The sequence below is a fragment of the Corylus avellana genome, chromosome ca9 (assembly GCF_901000735.1).
Source record: "Corylus avellana chromosome ca9, CavTom2PMs-1.0".
Lineage (NCBI taxonomy): Eukaryota > Viridiplantae > Streptophyta > Magnoliopsida > Fagales > Betulaceae > Corylus > Corylus avellana.
Genome location: NC_081549.1, coordinates 887,427 through 902,688, shown reverse-complemented (window position 1 = coordinate 902,688; position 15,262 = coordinate 887,427). Strand labels below are relative to the sequence as shown.

General features: G+C 34.4%; 2 protein-coding genes across 3 annotated transcripts; both read right to left on the bottom strand.

Annotated features, from left to right (window-relative positions):
- Positions 1-4,485: 4,485 nt before the first annotated feature.
- Positions 4,486-6,418, bottom strand: LOC132191623 (probable LRR receptor-like serine/threonine-protein kinase At3g47570). Its single transcript, XM_059606709.1, has 2 exons — positions 5,596-6,418; positions 4,486-4,966 (listed from the first exon to the last, which is right to left on the bottom strand). The coding sequence occupies exons 1-2, from the start codon at positions 6,140-6,142 to the stop codon at positions 4,605-4,607; spliced, it is 909 nt and encodes a 302-aa protein (XP_059462692.1). The 5' UTR covers positions 6,143-6,418; the 3' UTR covers positions 4,486-4,604.
- Positions 6,418-9,185, bottom strand: LOC132191621 (putative receptor-like protein kinase At3g47110). Of its 2 annotated transcripts, XM_059606708.1 has the most exons (2): positions 8,227-9,185; positions 6,418-7,862 (listed from the first exon to the last, which is right to left on the bottom strand). In XM_059606708.1, the coding sequence occupies exon 2, from the start codon at positions 7,811-7,813 to the stop codon at positions 6,419-6,421; it is 1,395 nt and encodes a 464-aa protein (XP_059462691.1). In that variant the 5' UTR covers positions 7,814-7,862; positions 8,227-9,185; the 3' UTR covers position 6,418. The 2 variants fall into 2 exon arrangements, with proteins under 2 accessions (XP_059462691.1, XP_059462690.1); XM_059606707.1 differs by having other exon boundaries at positions 6,418-9,185.
- Between the last annotated feature and the right edge of the window lie 6,077 nt (positions 9,186-15,262).

Here is a 15,262-nt window from a genome sequence, read left to right as displayed (position 1 = left end):
AACCCGATCCTTTTAATTAAAGAGGGTCTTAGCATATTCTCTCTAATAATATGCCACTTCCTGTCCAAGGCATATTATTAGAGAGGATATGTTAAATAAGTCTATCCTAACCCAACCCCTTAAATTAAAGAGGATATGTTAAATAATCTATCATAACCCGAGGCATATTATTAGAGAGGATATGCCAATACAGTTTTGTTTGGACCGGAGTGATTTTAGAATTAACTTCCGGTCCAACTGAAACATGCATGACTACATTAACAAAAAATCCAAGAGGAAGGAGAATATTAGCCTTTTTATTAAATAATATCCAGTTAGTTATAGTGAAAGTGTATTTTTGTCTCATAAAAAAGTGAATAGACAAAAATATTTCTCTACTATAACTAACGAAATATTCTCCCGTTTATTCTTATCATGTTCCAATTTCATGTCATCCAATAGTCAATGCTCTTAAATAGGTGAAGACATAATTGTTCCCTCAACATTTAGGCAACTTTGAACACTAATTTTCATTCATAATTCTAGGTTAGGGGAATGAGATAGAGTGATACTATATATTACATTTTTATCATTTTGATTAAACATTTTCACAACTAATTTTGACACATATTTATAAACTTTTATAAATATATATTTTTGTATATATCTATGACGAGCGCTATGACGATCGAGAGAATATTTCTATTTTCTACCAGACATGACACGACAAATGGAAAAAATGGCCAAGATGTTGATACTGGTCTCCGGAGGTTGGCATACGTTAATTGTGTTCCTGGTTGTGCCGTGAAGGCAGGGAGGGATAGAGGATTTGTTGCACATCTTCCTCTGGCTCAAATTAATTCATATAAATTTGATCATAAATGAGCTGGTCCCAATCTCCAACTCAACTTTGGGTTAATATTGCATGATGATGCTAATTAATTATGATTATATTAATTTAAGATACAATCAATCAGCATAAAAGTAGTTATTCTAAGATCTTTTATATATACTAGTATTTGTCGCCTAATTTGATTTATTTCTATTTAGTATAAACATGGTGGATTCACGGTTCATATTATTGATATACAATATTGCTTTTGAATATTCAACTTGAATAATTGGCAAAGTCACGCGTTGTTCCAAAATTTCTCTCATCTCAAAATAAACAACAAAACAGCGGCTCGCTAGTCGCTAACTCGCTATCACGAGATTTGTACAAAAAATTTCAAGGAAAAAGAGGCCAAGTACTTGTTGTCTTGTTTAAGGAAGATTTGGTCATACTATAATAACAACATGTACCATAGTATTAGATTTGGTCATAGTTTTCGCTGGTGCTATAATAACCAATAAGAATAACTATATATAATGCTGGTTAAGCCGACCACGATGTTGATGATTATGATAACCATGGCTGGCCGCCTAAGCCCGGCCCCAATGGAAATACTGAAATTGATTAATTAATTAATAGCCTTTAGCTGAGCAATTAATTCTAACTATGTATAGATGAGTATGTGTACCAATCTTATCAGTTGGATCTCTTGCAGTTTTATTTAGTTTTTTTTTTAATTGATTTTTATTTAGGTTCTATTAATTAATTAGTAAATGAGTATTTAATTTCAAGAGTTGAAGGGTGTTGTTTTTGTGATTAGAGTTTAGTTAGTGATCGAATCTATTTAAGTGTTTTATACTCCAACGAAGAAAGACAAAAATTTGATGATTAAGATTAGAGTTTAATAAGTGAGTCTATTTAAGTATTCTTTTGTACTCCAATTATAAAGACATAAAAAATAAATAAAATAAAAATTTGATGAATAAACAACAATTTTGAAGTAAAACCCCTCTTCTTTACGGTTGTAATTAAGCTAGCCTCCACCAGTTGCATGTTGGCCAATAATAGTCTATATAGTTCAACTTAAACCAAATAAAAAAAAAAACAAAACACCAAACACAAAAACAAAAAACAAAAAACAAAAAACAAAGGACATTTATTTTCTTTTTGGAAGCCTTTTTTTTTTTCCACGTGCATGTATTTCTCTATGTTTTTTTTGAAAGTTTGTTTAGATACTTCATTGGAGTTTTCATACTCCCGATGGTTATGTCCATCAGATTGCGCCACGGCAAGCATTTTCTCGGGCTGCATTCGCAGATGATTTCTATTTTCACCTGCTTTGAGAAGTTTGTAGTCTGTTTGAATTGGGTTTTTCTGTCTTTGTCTGGTTTATCACCAAAAAAATAAATAAATCAAAAGTCCAATCAACTCCCCCTTTAACCCGAAAATATTATTAATTCATACAAAAAAAAAAAAAAAAAAAAGGGATGTGTGTCTCTCTTGTTCCCATTTGCATTGCATAGGGAAAAAAATTCAGAACATACGAGTCGGGCGGTTGTGTTGGAAGCAAGTGATTGCACTCTAGCTAATTATGAGATTAATATATAACCAACTTGGCCAACACAATGTTACAAATAATTTGCAAGCAATACAACCCTCTTTTACAATTTGCCGACAAGTGTCTGTATATGATAAATTTGCCATTTCCATAAAAGATAAATTCCAATATTCATGTCCTTCAATGGTTTCTACGTCCTGGTTGTGAAGGTGGAGCCATTTGATCCGTTGAAAAGGGTCTTCGTTTTTCTGAATTGCAACTCCTATGCTCCTAAGGGCCTCCAAGAACCTTGACTCTGTATTGATTTTTAGGGGTGTTGGTTATTAGCTATCGTAATCACAACCGACTTTGTCGGTTATTGATTTTTAACAACCGCAAACGCAATCGACTAATTGGTTATTAGTTATTTTATAACCGATTAGTTATAATCGCTTTTTTTTTAAAAATGGGTTTTTGGGCTTTTTAAGTGTTTTGGACTTTTAATTTATTATTTTTGGTCATATTTTAAGGGTTTGGGCCAAAAAGTTTCAAAAAAGATGCAAAATAATGGCCCAATAAATTGTAGCTCAAAAACATGGCTAAAAAATATAGCCCAAATCCATTAATCCATATTCAAATGAAAAAAAAAAAAAAAAATTAAAGACAAAAAAAGACAAAAAGTCTGAATATTACAAAATCTGGAAAACAATAACCGACAAATCCCAAATCTGGAATCTGGATATTACAAAATCTGGGAAAAATAAATGCTCAAATCTGGAAAAGCAGAGCAGTAAAGTTGCGGAAACCGCCCCGCCCTGTCCCAAACCCGGTTTTTTCTCAATAAAATTGCGGATTCGGATTTTGTTTTGATATCCGGCTGGGGTAGGTCGAACCGCGGGCAAGAGATTTTAAAATACCCCGGGTACCCGCCCGCCCCGTATACCCAAAAAAAACCTTAAAATCCTTGATTCTTTCTTTCCTCACACAATTTCTCTGTTTCTTTCCTAACGCAGTCACGCTGTTTCTTCACTCAACCTAGCGGCGCCTCATTCTCCAGCCTCCACGAACCACAGCTCCACCTCCAGTGCTCCACGCCTGACCACGTCCAGGTTCCTCTCTCTCTCAATCTCCTTCATTCTCTTTATCTGAAGATGTGCTTTGTTTTGAACAAGCTTATTTCAATTTGATGGGGGGAATGATTTGACCTTACGATTGTATACAAATCTGCTTGTAAATGGTTAAAAGCTTCTAACCTGTACCCTTTAGAAGGAGTTAGACGCTTTTATGTTACTCGTTCTTTTCTTCCTTTTCTTGCTTTTGCCTTTTTCCTTTTATCTACTTTTCTCTGGAGAATGATTGAAGGCGTTGCTCTCACTTTTACAGAAGAAAGACCCAGAAAATTCGCCCCGTACAATTCGAAACCCGGCGGATGTACTGTTGAAAATACCCGCTAGGTGCATGTGAAGTGTGAACTGTCACAATATAAATTAATTCGTTCCTAACTTTTATGATAATTATTATACAATTTTTGATATGTGACTATCTAATTGAAGACATATCAACCATTAAAAAATAAAATATATATTCTACATGATCATTATTTTCCATTCCCCGTCTTAATGCTTAACAAGGAGTTTTTTGTTCTTTTTTGTTTTTTTGTCATTTTCTCCTGACAATTTTAGTGAATCTAGAGAGGAAAAAATTGAAGGGCAGGCCTCGGGTAAAACCGTAAAAGCATATAGTTTCATTACCCCGCTTCCAAACTTTCATGTAATTAATCAGCTTTTTATTTTGTTTTGATTATAGAAAGGAAAACCAACCTGCTATCTCTCTTTACTCTTTAGTTTTAATTTTTGAATGGTTATAATAATCCTTCACTTATTTGAAAATTGAATTTATATGCCCTGCCTTGAGTGTTGCTTTAAGTATTTTCTTTCGTCATTCCATAGTTTTCATAATTGATTGAATAGAGACATGAAGTGAAACAATAAAATCGATCTGCAAGATTTTTTTGGCGTTTGAGATTATATTAGTTCAGTATCCGTGATGCATAAAGAATCATCCTTGAGTAAATTTTATATATCTCAACAAGAAGTGTAAGGAGAAAAAAAAGATGAGAAATGGCTCAAGAGGAAGATGTTAGAAAATCCCAAAGCATTTATTTAAACATGGAAAGTCATACAAACATAAAGCATACCACTTGTAAGTACTTTAAGAAATTAAAAGACAAACCCGATATAACCCAAATAAAATATATCAAACACCATCATTTCTGTTTTCAAAAAGTTTCACTTGGATTTTTTTAAGCTTGACAAGCACATCTTTGATATCAACTCTTTCATCTGGTAACTCTTCAGAACACTTCAAACCTAATTCAATGATAGATGAAAGAACACTTTGCATGACAGTTGCATTTTGTCCATTTTCTGTCCTCATTAAGCCGTCATCCACAACCTCCACTAGTTTGTCGGGAAATGAAGCGTTTATCCATTGCCTCAAAGTCAATTCTTCTACAAACATGTCGTCGGTAGGTTTCTTCCTTGTGATCATCTCCAACAATATTATACCGTAGCTATAAACATCGCCTTTAATGGAGACTTTTCCTTCCAAGCCATACTCTATCCAATACTCACAATTGTGCAAACGGCCTTTTAGTTAGTAATTCAAAATAAATAAATAAATAAAATAAAAAATAAAAAATAAAAAAAGAAGAAAAAAAAAAGGAAGTTTTTTACATATCTTAACCAAAAAGCAAAAAATATGCGCGCACACACACACACACATATATATATATATATATATATATATATGCATTCATTGTACACATATATTAACCATCTGTGTGTTATTAGTGGTCATAAAATGGGTATGGGGTGGGCATAAATCAAGGCAAACCATAATCATGGTCGCATTTTAGAATTACTTCATATTAACCTAGTGATCAAGAAGCATATAACCTAATTGTCTTTAATACAAATATTTATTTTAATATATTTTAGAATAATTAACAATCGATGCATAAGACTCAAAAGGAATAAATAGGTAATTATCCATTGACTAAGCAATTATAGTTTGTGTAATTTTTATTGTTAATGCATATTCATATGAATATAAGGCCTATATAAAATAGATTTATGGGAAATTGGCATGTACATTGGTGTTCTTGAAACTAGCAATTATTGTTCTTGATATTAGCACTGTTAGATAGCCTCTTAGCAATAAAATAAATAGAGGTGAATGCATGTACCTGGTGCAATATAGCCAAGTGTACCAAGAGTTTTGGTTTGTGTAGCATCCTTGTTTTCAACCAAAATCTTTGCAATGCCAAAGTCACTCACGTGTGCAATCATGTCCTCATCTAGAAGGATATTGGTAGGCTTCAAATCACAGTGAACCACAGATTCTGATTGACCGTGGTGAAGATAGTCCAACGCTGATGCAACATCAACCATAATGTTTACTCTTTGAAGAAGAGTCAAGGAGTAGTTATAAGAGTATAACCACCTTTCAAGGCTGCCATTCGACATGTATTGCAATATTAAAGCTCTGAACTCAGGGTTAGAGCATGTACTTATGACTTTAACAAGATTCCTATGTCGAATTGTTCGTAAGACCTTGCATTCTGCATCAAAACTTTTGAAAGCACCAGCCAATTGCAAATTTAGAACTTTAATAGCAACAGTAGTCCCGTCAAGGAGCATGCCTTTGTACACAGAACCAAAACCTCCTACTCCAAGCAAGTTACTTCCACAAAAGTTGTTTGTCCCTTGGCAAAGCTCTTGATATGATATCATTCTAAACTCCAATACATGCAATGTATTAAATAAACTTGGAAGCTGTATTTTACTTTCTCGATGTCTTCTCAACACATAAACTAATGCTAGACATACTATAATTGAAGCAATAGCAGGAAGAAAATATTTGAGCAGATTTTGTTTCAACTTAGATCCTTTGGAGCTTGGGCTTGGACAAGGTAGAACTTCAAAAATTGGATTCCCACAAAGTGCTTTGTTTCCTGAAAATGATTTTGCTGTGAAGTTTGCAAAAGACCCTCCAGATGGTATTTCTCCTTATAGCTTGTTGAAAGACACATTCAAATACTTGAGATATGGAAGTGCTTCAAGAGACTTAGGAATTACACCAGAGAGATTATTATATGAGAGGTTTAACACATCTAATCCTTTCAAGTCTCCAAAAGATTGTGGAATGCCTCCTTGAAATGAGTTCCTTGATAAATCAAGATAACTTAGGCTTTCAAACGCTCCAATGATGCTTGGAATATTTCCAGTAATTTGGTTCTGAGATATATCAACTTGTTCAATGACATCCATTTTTTTCATGTTTGGAGACAAATTTCCAGTGAGAAAATTCGATGATAGGTCCAAAATCAATAGATTCTCAAGGCTCCATAAATTTAATGGTATTGATGATTCCAGCCTATTAGACCTCAGAAATAGCTTTTGCAGAAGATTGAGGTTTGAAATGCAATTTGGGATTGATCCCGAGATTTTGTTATTTGAGAGATATAACTCACCTAAGTTCTTTAACTGACACATGTCTTTTGGAATGAATCCTTCAATTTTGTTACCATAAAGGTATAATCTTTGTAACCCTTCCAATCCCCCAATTGTGGGTGGTATGTTTCCAATCAAATTGTTATTGCCCAAAACAAGCGTGGTCAAGCCTTTCAAGGAACCGATTCCAACAGGAATATGACCCTTTATTTGAGATTCAAATGCATAAATATTTCTCAAGGAGGTTGAAAAGTTCCCAATGGAATCTGGAAGACTAATGTCCAATGGATTAAAGGATATTGATAGTGTGTCCAAAAATCTGCAATTCGATAAAGAAGAAAGGAAACTAAGTTCTCGCTCTTGAGGCTCTCCTGTTAGCTGATTCTTATTCAGAAACAGGTCCTGGAGGTATTTTAAGTTTCCAAGACTTGTGGGTATTGGTCCGGAGAGCAAGTTGCTGTTAATATCTATTTCAATGAGCTTCGAACAATTTGAAAGAAATGATGGGATAGGACCACTAAATTTGTTTTGACCAAAAAGCAAAATTTCAAGATTAGGGCAAGAAAACCCAAAATCTAATGGAAGATTGCCAGATAGAGAATTATTTGCCAAAGAGATTTGTTGTAGAGAGGAAATGTTGAAAAGGCTTTGGGGGATTTCCCCTACCAGATAATTTTGTTCAAAATTCAATACCAACAGATTTGGAAGACGCCATAAATCACTGGGAATTCTTCCTTCAATGTTGTTACTCTCAATGCCAAACTCATATAACCTCGACAAGTTACTTACGGTCGGAGGTATATTACCAGTTAGATTGTTACCTCCAAGGGCTAGGTATTCAAGCTTTTCTAAACTCCCATAGCTTTCTGGAATGCTCCCATCAAATTTATTGCCTGATAGGGATAACTCTACAATCTCTCTACAATAATTCATTTGTGAAGGGAGCCGCATGTTGAATTCATTGTGCGAAAGATAAAGCACTTGAAGATTAGGACAATACCTGCAAAGATTTATTGGAAGAGTTCCTGATATGTGATTTTTTGAAAGACTAACTATGGTTAGAGAGGATATGTTAAAGATGGCATGAGGAAATGGACCAGTGAAGCTGTTGTATTGCAAGTTCAAGAATTCTAACGACGACATATTGCCAACGGACGATGGAATTGCTCCAGTAAGATGGTTACTCCCAAGACGTATTTCTCTAATATTTCGACAATTTTGCAAAGTTGGAGGGATACTACCTTCCAATAGGTTGGATCACAGTTGGAGTACTCTCAAGCGATGTAGGTGACTGATCTCATGCGGCAGAAAACCAAAGAAGCTATTGTTACGAAGATTAAGATAAACAAGGAAAGAGAGGTTACCAATATGAGGAGAAATGGTGCCTTGGAGGCCCATGTAGGAAAGGTTCAAAGCAGTCACTCTTTGCCTGCGTCGGCTACATGAGACGCCAATCCAATTGCAGAAATTTGTAGCTGTGGACCAGTTACTGACCAACACAGTTGCGTTTGGGCCGGAAGTGATTTTAGAATTGAAGGCAAGGAGAGATGATTGATCGGTAAAGTTGGAGGAAGATCGGGCCAACTGAAGCATGCATGACTGCACTAACAGAAAACCCAAGAGCAGGGGAATAATGGAGGGCATTTTTATTAGCATCACGACTGTGCAAGAGAGAGAGACAGAGTGGGAGAAGAGTTTTGTAAGAAAAGAAGGCGTGGAGATAATAGTGGGTGTGTTAAGAGGATTTTATAAGTCACGCGTGTTCCGATATTTCTCTATGACAAGAGATTTCTACGAAACATAACAATTGGAAAAAAGTGGCCATGATGTTGAATGGACTCCGGATGCTTGACTAACGTTAATTGTGATTTAGACTGGAACTCTGTATCCTGCTTCTGCCGTGAAGGCGGGGTTAGATAATGTCTCTCCTGTCAACATAAACGAAGAAAAAGTGGCCATGTTGTTGAAGGAAGATATTATCAATTTGAAACCTTTTTCGGAGTATTATTCTTTTCCTGCAAATGCTGCCAATTTGTTTCATAAATACATGTGAGTAGTGGGGCCAGTGGAGGAGTATCTGGGGCTTTCCGAGGAGATTCATGAGGGAAAGAAATTTATTTTTCTATTTTATTGTCAATTTTAACGTTAAATACTAGCGGAGGGTACCAATTGACAAGAAAAATTAAGAAATGGTAGTGAGGGGTCAAGTGTCACTAATGAATCAATGATAGTTTGGGTGCTATAGCCTATAAGCAAAATAGCACCGAGTAATTCTGCCAAGGGAGATGATGACAAACAAGAAATTAAGGTATCTAATATACATCTTCCATCTTATGATGTTGTTTGTGGAAGGATTGGAGTTTCACGTATTTTCCATCTTATGCTCTCTCATTGTTTTTCTTTTCTTTATTTGCTAATTCCCATTCCAACTTGTTCAATCTTATGAAAAATGTTAGGAGTGCTACAACAATTAATTAATTAAAGAAAAATGATTTTATCCAAAAAAAACTTAGAGTAAGGTCCATTTAACTCTCTCAAACTACCCCCTCAATTTTATGAAAAATGTTAGGAGTGCTACAACCACTAATTAATTAAAGAATAATGTTTTTATTTTTTTGCGCAAGCTTTCGTCCATTTTGTGTCATGTTTTATGAGTACTTTACTGCATGCTCCAGCCACCCTTAATTGAAAATTAAAGAAAAAAAAATAATAATAAAAAACCAACGGTGAAGAGAGCTTATCAACTCAGCAGATATGGACACTAAAATGTAACAAAAAAAAAAATCCGGTAGTTAAATTGACAAGCCTAATTTCTTTCTTAAGTATTTTATTAATTATGAGTTATTGCATCATTTGTGAAAAAACTAATAATAAAAGTTATGCTAGTTTTTAAAAGGTGGTTTCGCCACCCTTTTAAAATATCGGGGTACGTGACAAAACCTCCTTAGTCAACATATGTAGTGGGAAATGTCCTGGTCGATGGTGGCATTCAAAATCAGGAAGAGAAGAATAACAGTTGTCTACTGTTACAAAAACTGATGAAGAGATTTCTTAGTCAAGCTCCAACATGTTTATCTGCGACCTTTATTTTTTCTTTGTCATCATCCATTATCTCCCTTGGCAGAATTACTTGGTCACTTCCCAATCACATTAAGCCAATTGTTGAAGATGAAGTGACATTAATTTCCCACTGTTTAAGAGGGAAAACCCCACAACTTCAATTTCCACCTACATGGAAAAAGAGTAAAGTCTTGTGCGCACTAACTAAATGGTTGGACTGCGAATTTTGAAAAATGTAAAACATGACAAATATATATGACCATTTGTCTATTCCTGCCCCCCACTGTAGAATCTGGGTGTAGGTTTCAGACTTTTCATCTTAGCATTGAATTGCATTTGAAAAGAAAGATCTACATATAAGATATGAATCATGGTTCGAGTAGTAGAGCCAAAAATTCATTATAAGTGCAAATTAAAAAGATGATAAATATAATTTAAAATAGAAAACGACTACTATTCAGTTTCAACCCTTGGGATTTTACAATTAGAGTTTTAGAATAATGTTCTTCGGCTTCAACTCTTAGAGATTTAATAGGATGTTCTTTGAGATTTGAAATTTCATTATTGAAATTTAACGGTGTATTACTTTCTAAAATGTCAACTTCTTTTCTTTTGAATCTACATTTTTAAAGTTGAATTACAGCCCAATAAGAGACAATTAGCAAGATTGATAAACAAAAAATGAACAATCATTTAATAGAAACAAACAAATAGAAATTAATTAGTTCTTGAATTTTTGAGAACTTCTCTAAAGCATTTAGTTTCAAATAATGTTAACTTTGGAAGAGCAGGCTAGCTTGAGCCAAGTAAATGTTTGGTATACATATGTATATAAATATGCACATGTGGCGTGTTTTGGTGATTATGTACAAACAGTTAGGTTTAATTTATGTAATGACAATATGTTACAGAATAAAAGCTCTGGTTTGTTTTATAAATGAGTTTGTAGTTTAAAAAGAAAAGAAAAGAAAAAAAACATTTATATTTGATAAATTTCCTATGCAAGTACTTTTAGTAAATATATAGTAACGGTATGTGAAAAATCAAATATCTTTTCACTTACAACTTTATTTTTAAACCAGTGCATTACAAAAACATCCTAAGTGTAGTTTGTGAGAGGAATATTGAAGTTTCACAAATTTTACATCATATGTCCAGGATATAAGATAATGGAAATAATTGGTTATGGTAAAATCCTTTAATTCATATTCATTTTCACTTTTTAAGTAGTTAAGAACAAATCTCCAGTACTCATGACATCAATCAGATATAATCCCCTCGTTTATGATGTGAGAAGGTAATGATAAGTTGACAATTACGGTGCCGTGTAAAAAAATAAAAAAAAATAAAAATAAAAAAAGGATAAAGTCTTCAATCTACCACATCAATGATAATTTACCTTTCAAACTATCAATTGCGATAATTTATCTCTCAAACTACAAAAACAATGACAATGTACCCTTAATTTTTAAAAAAATGACAAAATTACCCTTACTAAAATAAAAACAAAAATACTAAAATTTATTTTTTATTCAAATTTTGAATGGGTATTTTTGTCTTATTGAAAATTTTATAGGAGTAATTTCGTCATTTTGCTAGCATTGAGGGAGTACATTGTCATTATTTTGGTAGTATGGGGGATAAATTTTGGTTAGAGAGGATATGTTAACGCAAGAGGAAATGGACCAATGAGATTGTTGTATTGCAATCTCAAGACCTCTAATGATGACATATTGCTGAGGGATGATGGAACTGTGCCAGTAAGATGGTTACTCTTTAGATGCATTTCTCGAAGATTCTGACAATTATGCAAAGTTGGAGGGATATTACCTTCAAATTGGTTGGATGACAGTCGGAGTATTCTCTACCGATGTAGGCAACTGATCTTATTGGGCAAAAAACCTAAGAAGCTGTTGTTAGAAAGATCAAGTGAGACCAGGAATGAGAGGTTTCCAATGCGAGGAGAAATGGTGCCTTGGAGGCCCATGTAGGAAAGATTCAAATTAAGCAGTGACTCTTTGCCTGCGTCGGCTACATGAGACCCCAATCCAGTTGCAGAAGTTTGTAGTTATGGACCAGTTACCAGCCAAGACAGTTTTGTTTGGGCCAGAACTAATTTTGGAATTGAAGGCAATGAGAGCTAATTGGTCGGTAAAGTTGGTGGAGGATTGGGCCAACTGAAGCAAGCATGACTGCACTAACAGAAATCCCAAGAGTAGGAGAACTGATGGCCTTTCTATTAGCATCATGTCTGTGCAACAGAGAGAGAGAGACAGAAGGGCTGGAGTTTATAAGAAAAGAAGTTGTGGAGATAAGAATGAGTGTTAAGCGGCTTTTATAGTTGAAGTGAAGCATTCCATTGTAATCTTATCGCCCAGATTTTGGTGATCATTTGGTTGGCACCAAGAGAAGAAACTCAATCTTGAGGGGATCGAGTTCCAGTGCGCTCAAGACTTTAATTACTATTCTTCTATATGAGTGGAAATTGTCGTATGAGTTGAAGTTGTGGGGTTTTTCCACTTAAACAAATCGCAATGCCACTTGCAAGTCTAAAAGCCACACATATTCCTATTCAACAATTGGCATTGTATGGAGCCTCTCTTCCCAATTCGTAGCTCACGCAAGGCAAGGCAAGAGGGCCTCTCCACCAGCAAAGAGACATGTACAGGCATATTCAGGCTATACAACGCAAGCCACGCATAGAAATTTAATACTAATGATGATGCTCCACACGCATCCCATGGCATGATCGAGGCCACCTTAGATTTGGTCATACTATAAGTTTATAACGAGATACGTTCTTTCATATTCAGTGATGCATTTTTCATTCATTTTTTGTTCAAATCAATCATTGGATCATCTGTAAAACTCAATAGGTTGATTTGTACAAAAGTTAAATTGAGATGGATGAGAGATTTAAAGCATTATATGAAAATAGCACTTCTCTACTATAATAATTACAACAATAATAGTTATAATGAATAATGGATTTGGTCATGATACTCTTCGCTGGTGCTATGATCAATAGGAATAATCATGCTGGTAAAGACGACCACGATGTTGACGATTATGATAACGTCAACAATAACAGCTATAATCAATAATAATATAATGCTAGTGAGTACCACCACGATGTTGATGATTATGATAACGAGAGAGAAAGAAGAAATACTGAAATTTTTAAGTATAACTTGGAGGTCCCAAAAAACACTTCGGTGAACAAATGAACGAAAATTTCAGAGGAGCTCTAATGGCTCAGATACAATAACAGAATTCAATATGCAGAAAACAGAACCAGAAAACAGAGGAAGAAGAAGATGAAATGTGGATCAAACTTTATTATTGACAACTAAAAATTTTGTTCAATTTGGAGTCTCATGGTTATTCAGCAAGACTAACGTTCGGAAACTTCACTTAACTTTCATGAATTGTCTTTATTTTCGTAATTTATTTTTCAAAGTTCAAACGCTCTCAACTTAATGTACGAACTTTAAAAAATTTGCATATAACTGATTATAACTGAAAATTTAATCTCAATAGCAATCTAACTTCAGCTCCTTTTGGAATTCAAGGCAATAAAAAAAAATGCCAATGAAACTGATTATAACTGCTCATGATAGACTATGTGGATATCGTAGCTCGGCTTGGGAGACTATAAAAACTATCAAATTCAAATATTATTTAGGTCTATATACATATCTGAAATTTCTGGGTCACCAAAAAAACTTTACAAAGAAAAGCTAAAATGGTGCTGTCGGTGTAGTTTTGTTACATAAAATCAAAGCCAAAGATCATAAGTTTTTGATAAATCTAACCTCTACCAACCCTAACTAAGGAAATAAAAATTAAAAAAATAATAATAATAACAAAGTGGAAATGGGGAAGAAGAAGAGTTGTAGTTGAGAGAGAAGGGATGAGCAACAACCCTCCTACCTTCTTTTTTTTGTGGGGGGGGAGGACCTTCAATATCTATCGTTTATTAGCTCAGGCTTAGTGCGCAGAAGACTTTACTCTTCTTTTGTATGAGTGGAAATTCAAAAGAAATTCATATGAGTTGAAGTTGTGGGTTTTTTTCCCTCTTAAATAATTCGCAGTGTCACTTGGAATCTAAGAGCCACGCATATTGCTCTTCAACAATTGGCATTGTGATTGGGAAGTCTAAGCACCAAGTAATTAATTCTGCAAAGGGAGATGATGACAATGAAGAAATGCATCTTGGAGCTTCATTAAGTTATGCTTCTATTCTACGCTCATTTGCTAATTATAAGTGCTTTGACTTGGGTTTTTTTTAAAAAAAAAAAAAAAAAAAAAAACTACAAATGCACCCAATTTGTTACCTAAAAAAATAGAACGGAAAGAAAAACAAAAACTAAAGAAAGGGATGTGTGTCTTTATCACTACAAGTGGGAAAAGAAGGAGAATGAGGTAAATGAATGGAAATGCAGTCAAAATGATCTAGTCTGCAGCCTAATAAGCCATGATGAGCGCATAAGTTAACACTTCGATTTATGAACTTTTTTAGCCTTCCAGGAAGATGATAGAAGGATAGTAGCAATGGAGTCTGAGATGAGATCCGCAATCTTCCAGTCTTGTACAATAAAAGAGTGTTGGAGCGCTTTAATCACTACTACTTGAAAATCACCTTTCAAAATGAAGTCGGAAAACTGCATAGAAATTGCCGAAGAGACGGCTAGAAAAGCCGTCGAGGCCTCACCATAAGTGACATCATACAAAGGGCTGATCTGAGAGAGAGCCTTGATGATTTTCTCATTGGAGTCGCAGCAAACTGCACCTTGCGCAGTGAAAGAATCTCTAACCACTATCAAAATTTATCTTGGATCATTTTTCCACAGGACGAGAAGAGATTTATTTCCAAGCCGAGTGGTGATCCAAGGTTGAGCCATGGAAAGTTGGAAACCATTTCACCAAATAGCAGAATAGCCAACACTTTACTTTTATTGGTAGTGATTTTTTTATTTTTTTATTTTTTATTTTTTCTTTTTAAGCCTTTTCCTTTAAAAAGAAATGAAACTTTGGTATGGCCTGGAGAGGTAGAGTAATGATAAAATGAAAACCCTTTTTTTTTTTTCTTTTTTTTTGGTGTGTGTTAATTTAAAATTAATGCGACTCTTAAACACAAGATATACATATAAGTAGGAAGAGAAATAAGCAACCTCATTTTTTAAAAAAAATAAAAAAGCCCGCTTCTTTCATTTTAGTGAGAGAAGCTCCTCCTTCTCTCTAGGTAGAGAATACACTACCTCCTTGTGAGGTCTTCCACCACCATCAGTGTGGCTTTTGGAGGAGGAGGGATTCCCTCCTCTCCTCCCCCTTTTCTTC

Coding starts and splice junctions, on each gene's coding strand:
- LOC132191623 (XM_059606709.1), bottom strand. CDS start 6,142: ATGATATCATATCAAGAGCTTTGCCAAGGGACAAACAACTTTTGTGGA. Junction 4,967..5,595: donor ACTTGGCTATATTGCACCAG/GTACATGCATTC, acceptor AGTATTGGATAG/AGTATGGCTTGGAAGGAAAA.
- LOC132191621 (XM_059606707.1), bottom strand. CDS start 8,005: ATGTCGTCGTTAGAATTCTTGAACTTGCAATACAACAGCTTCACTGGT.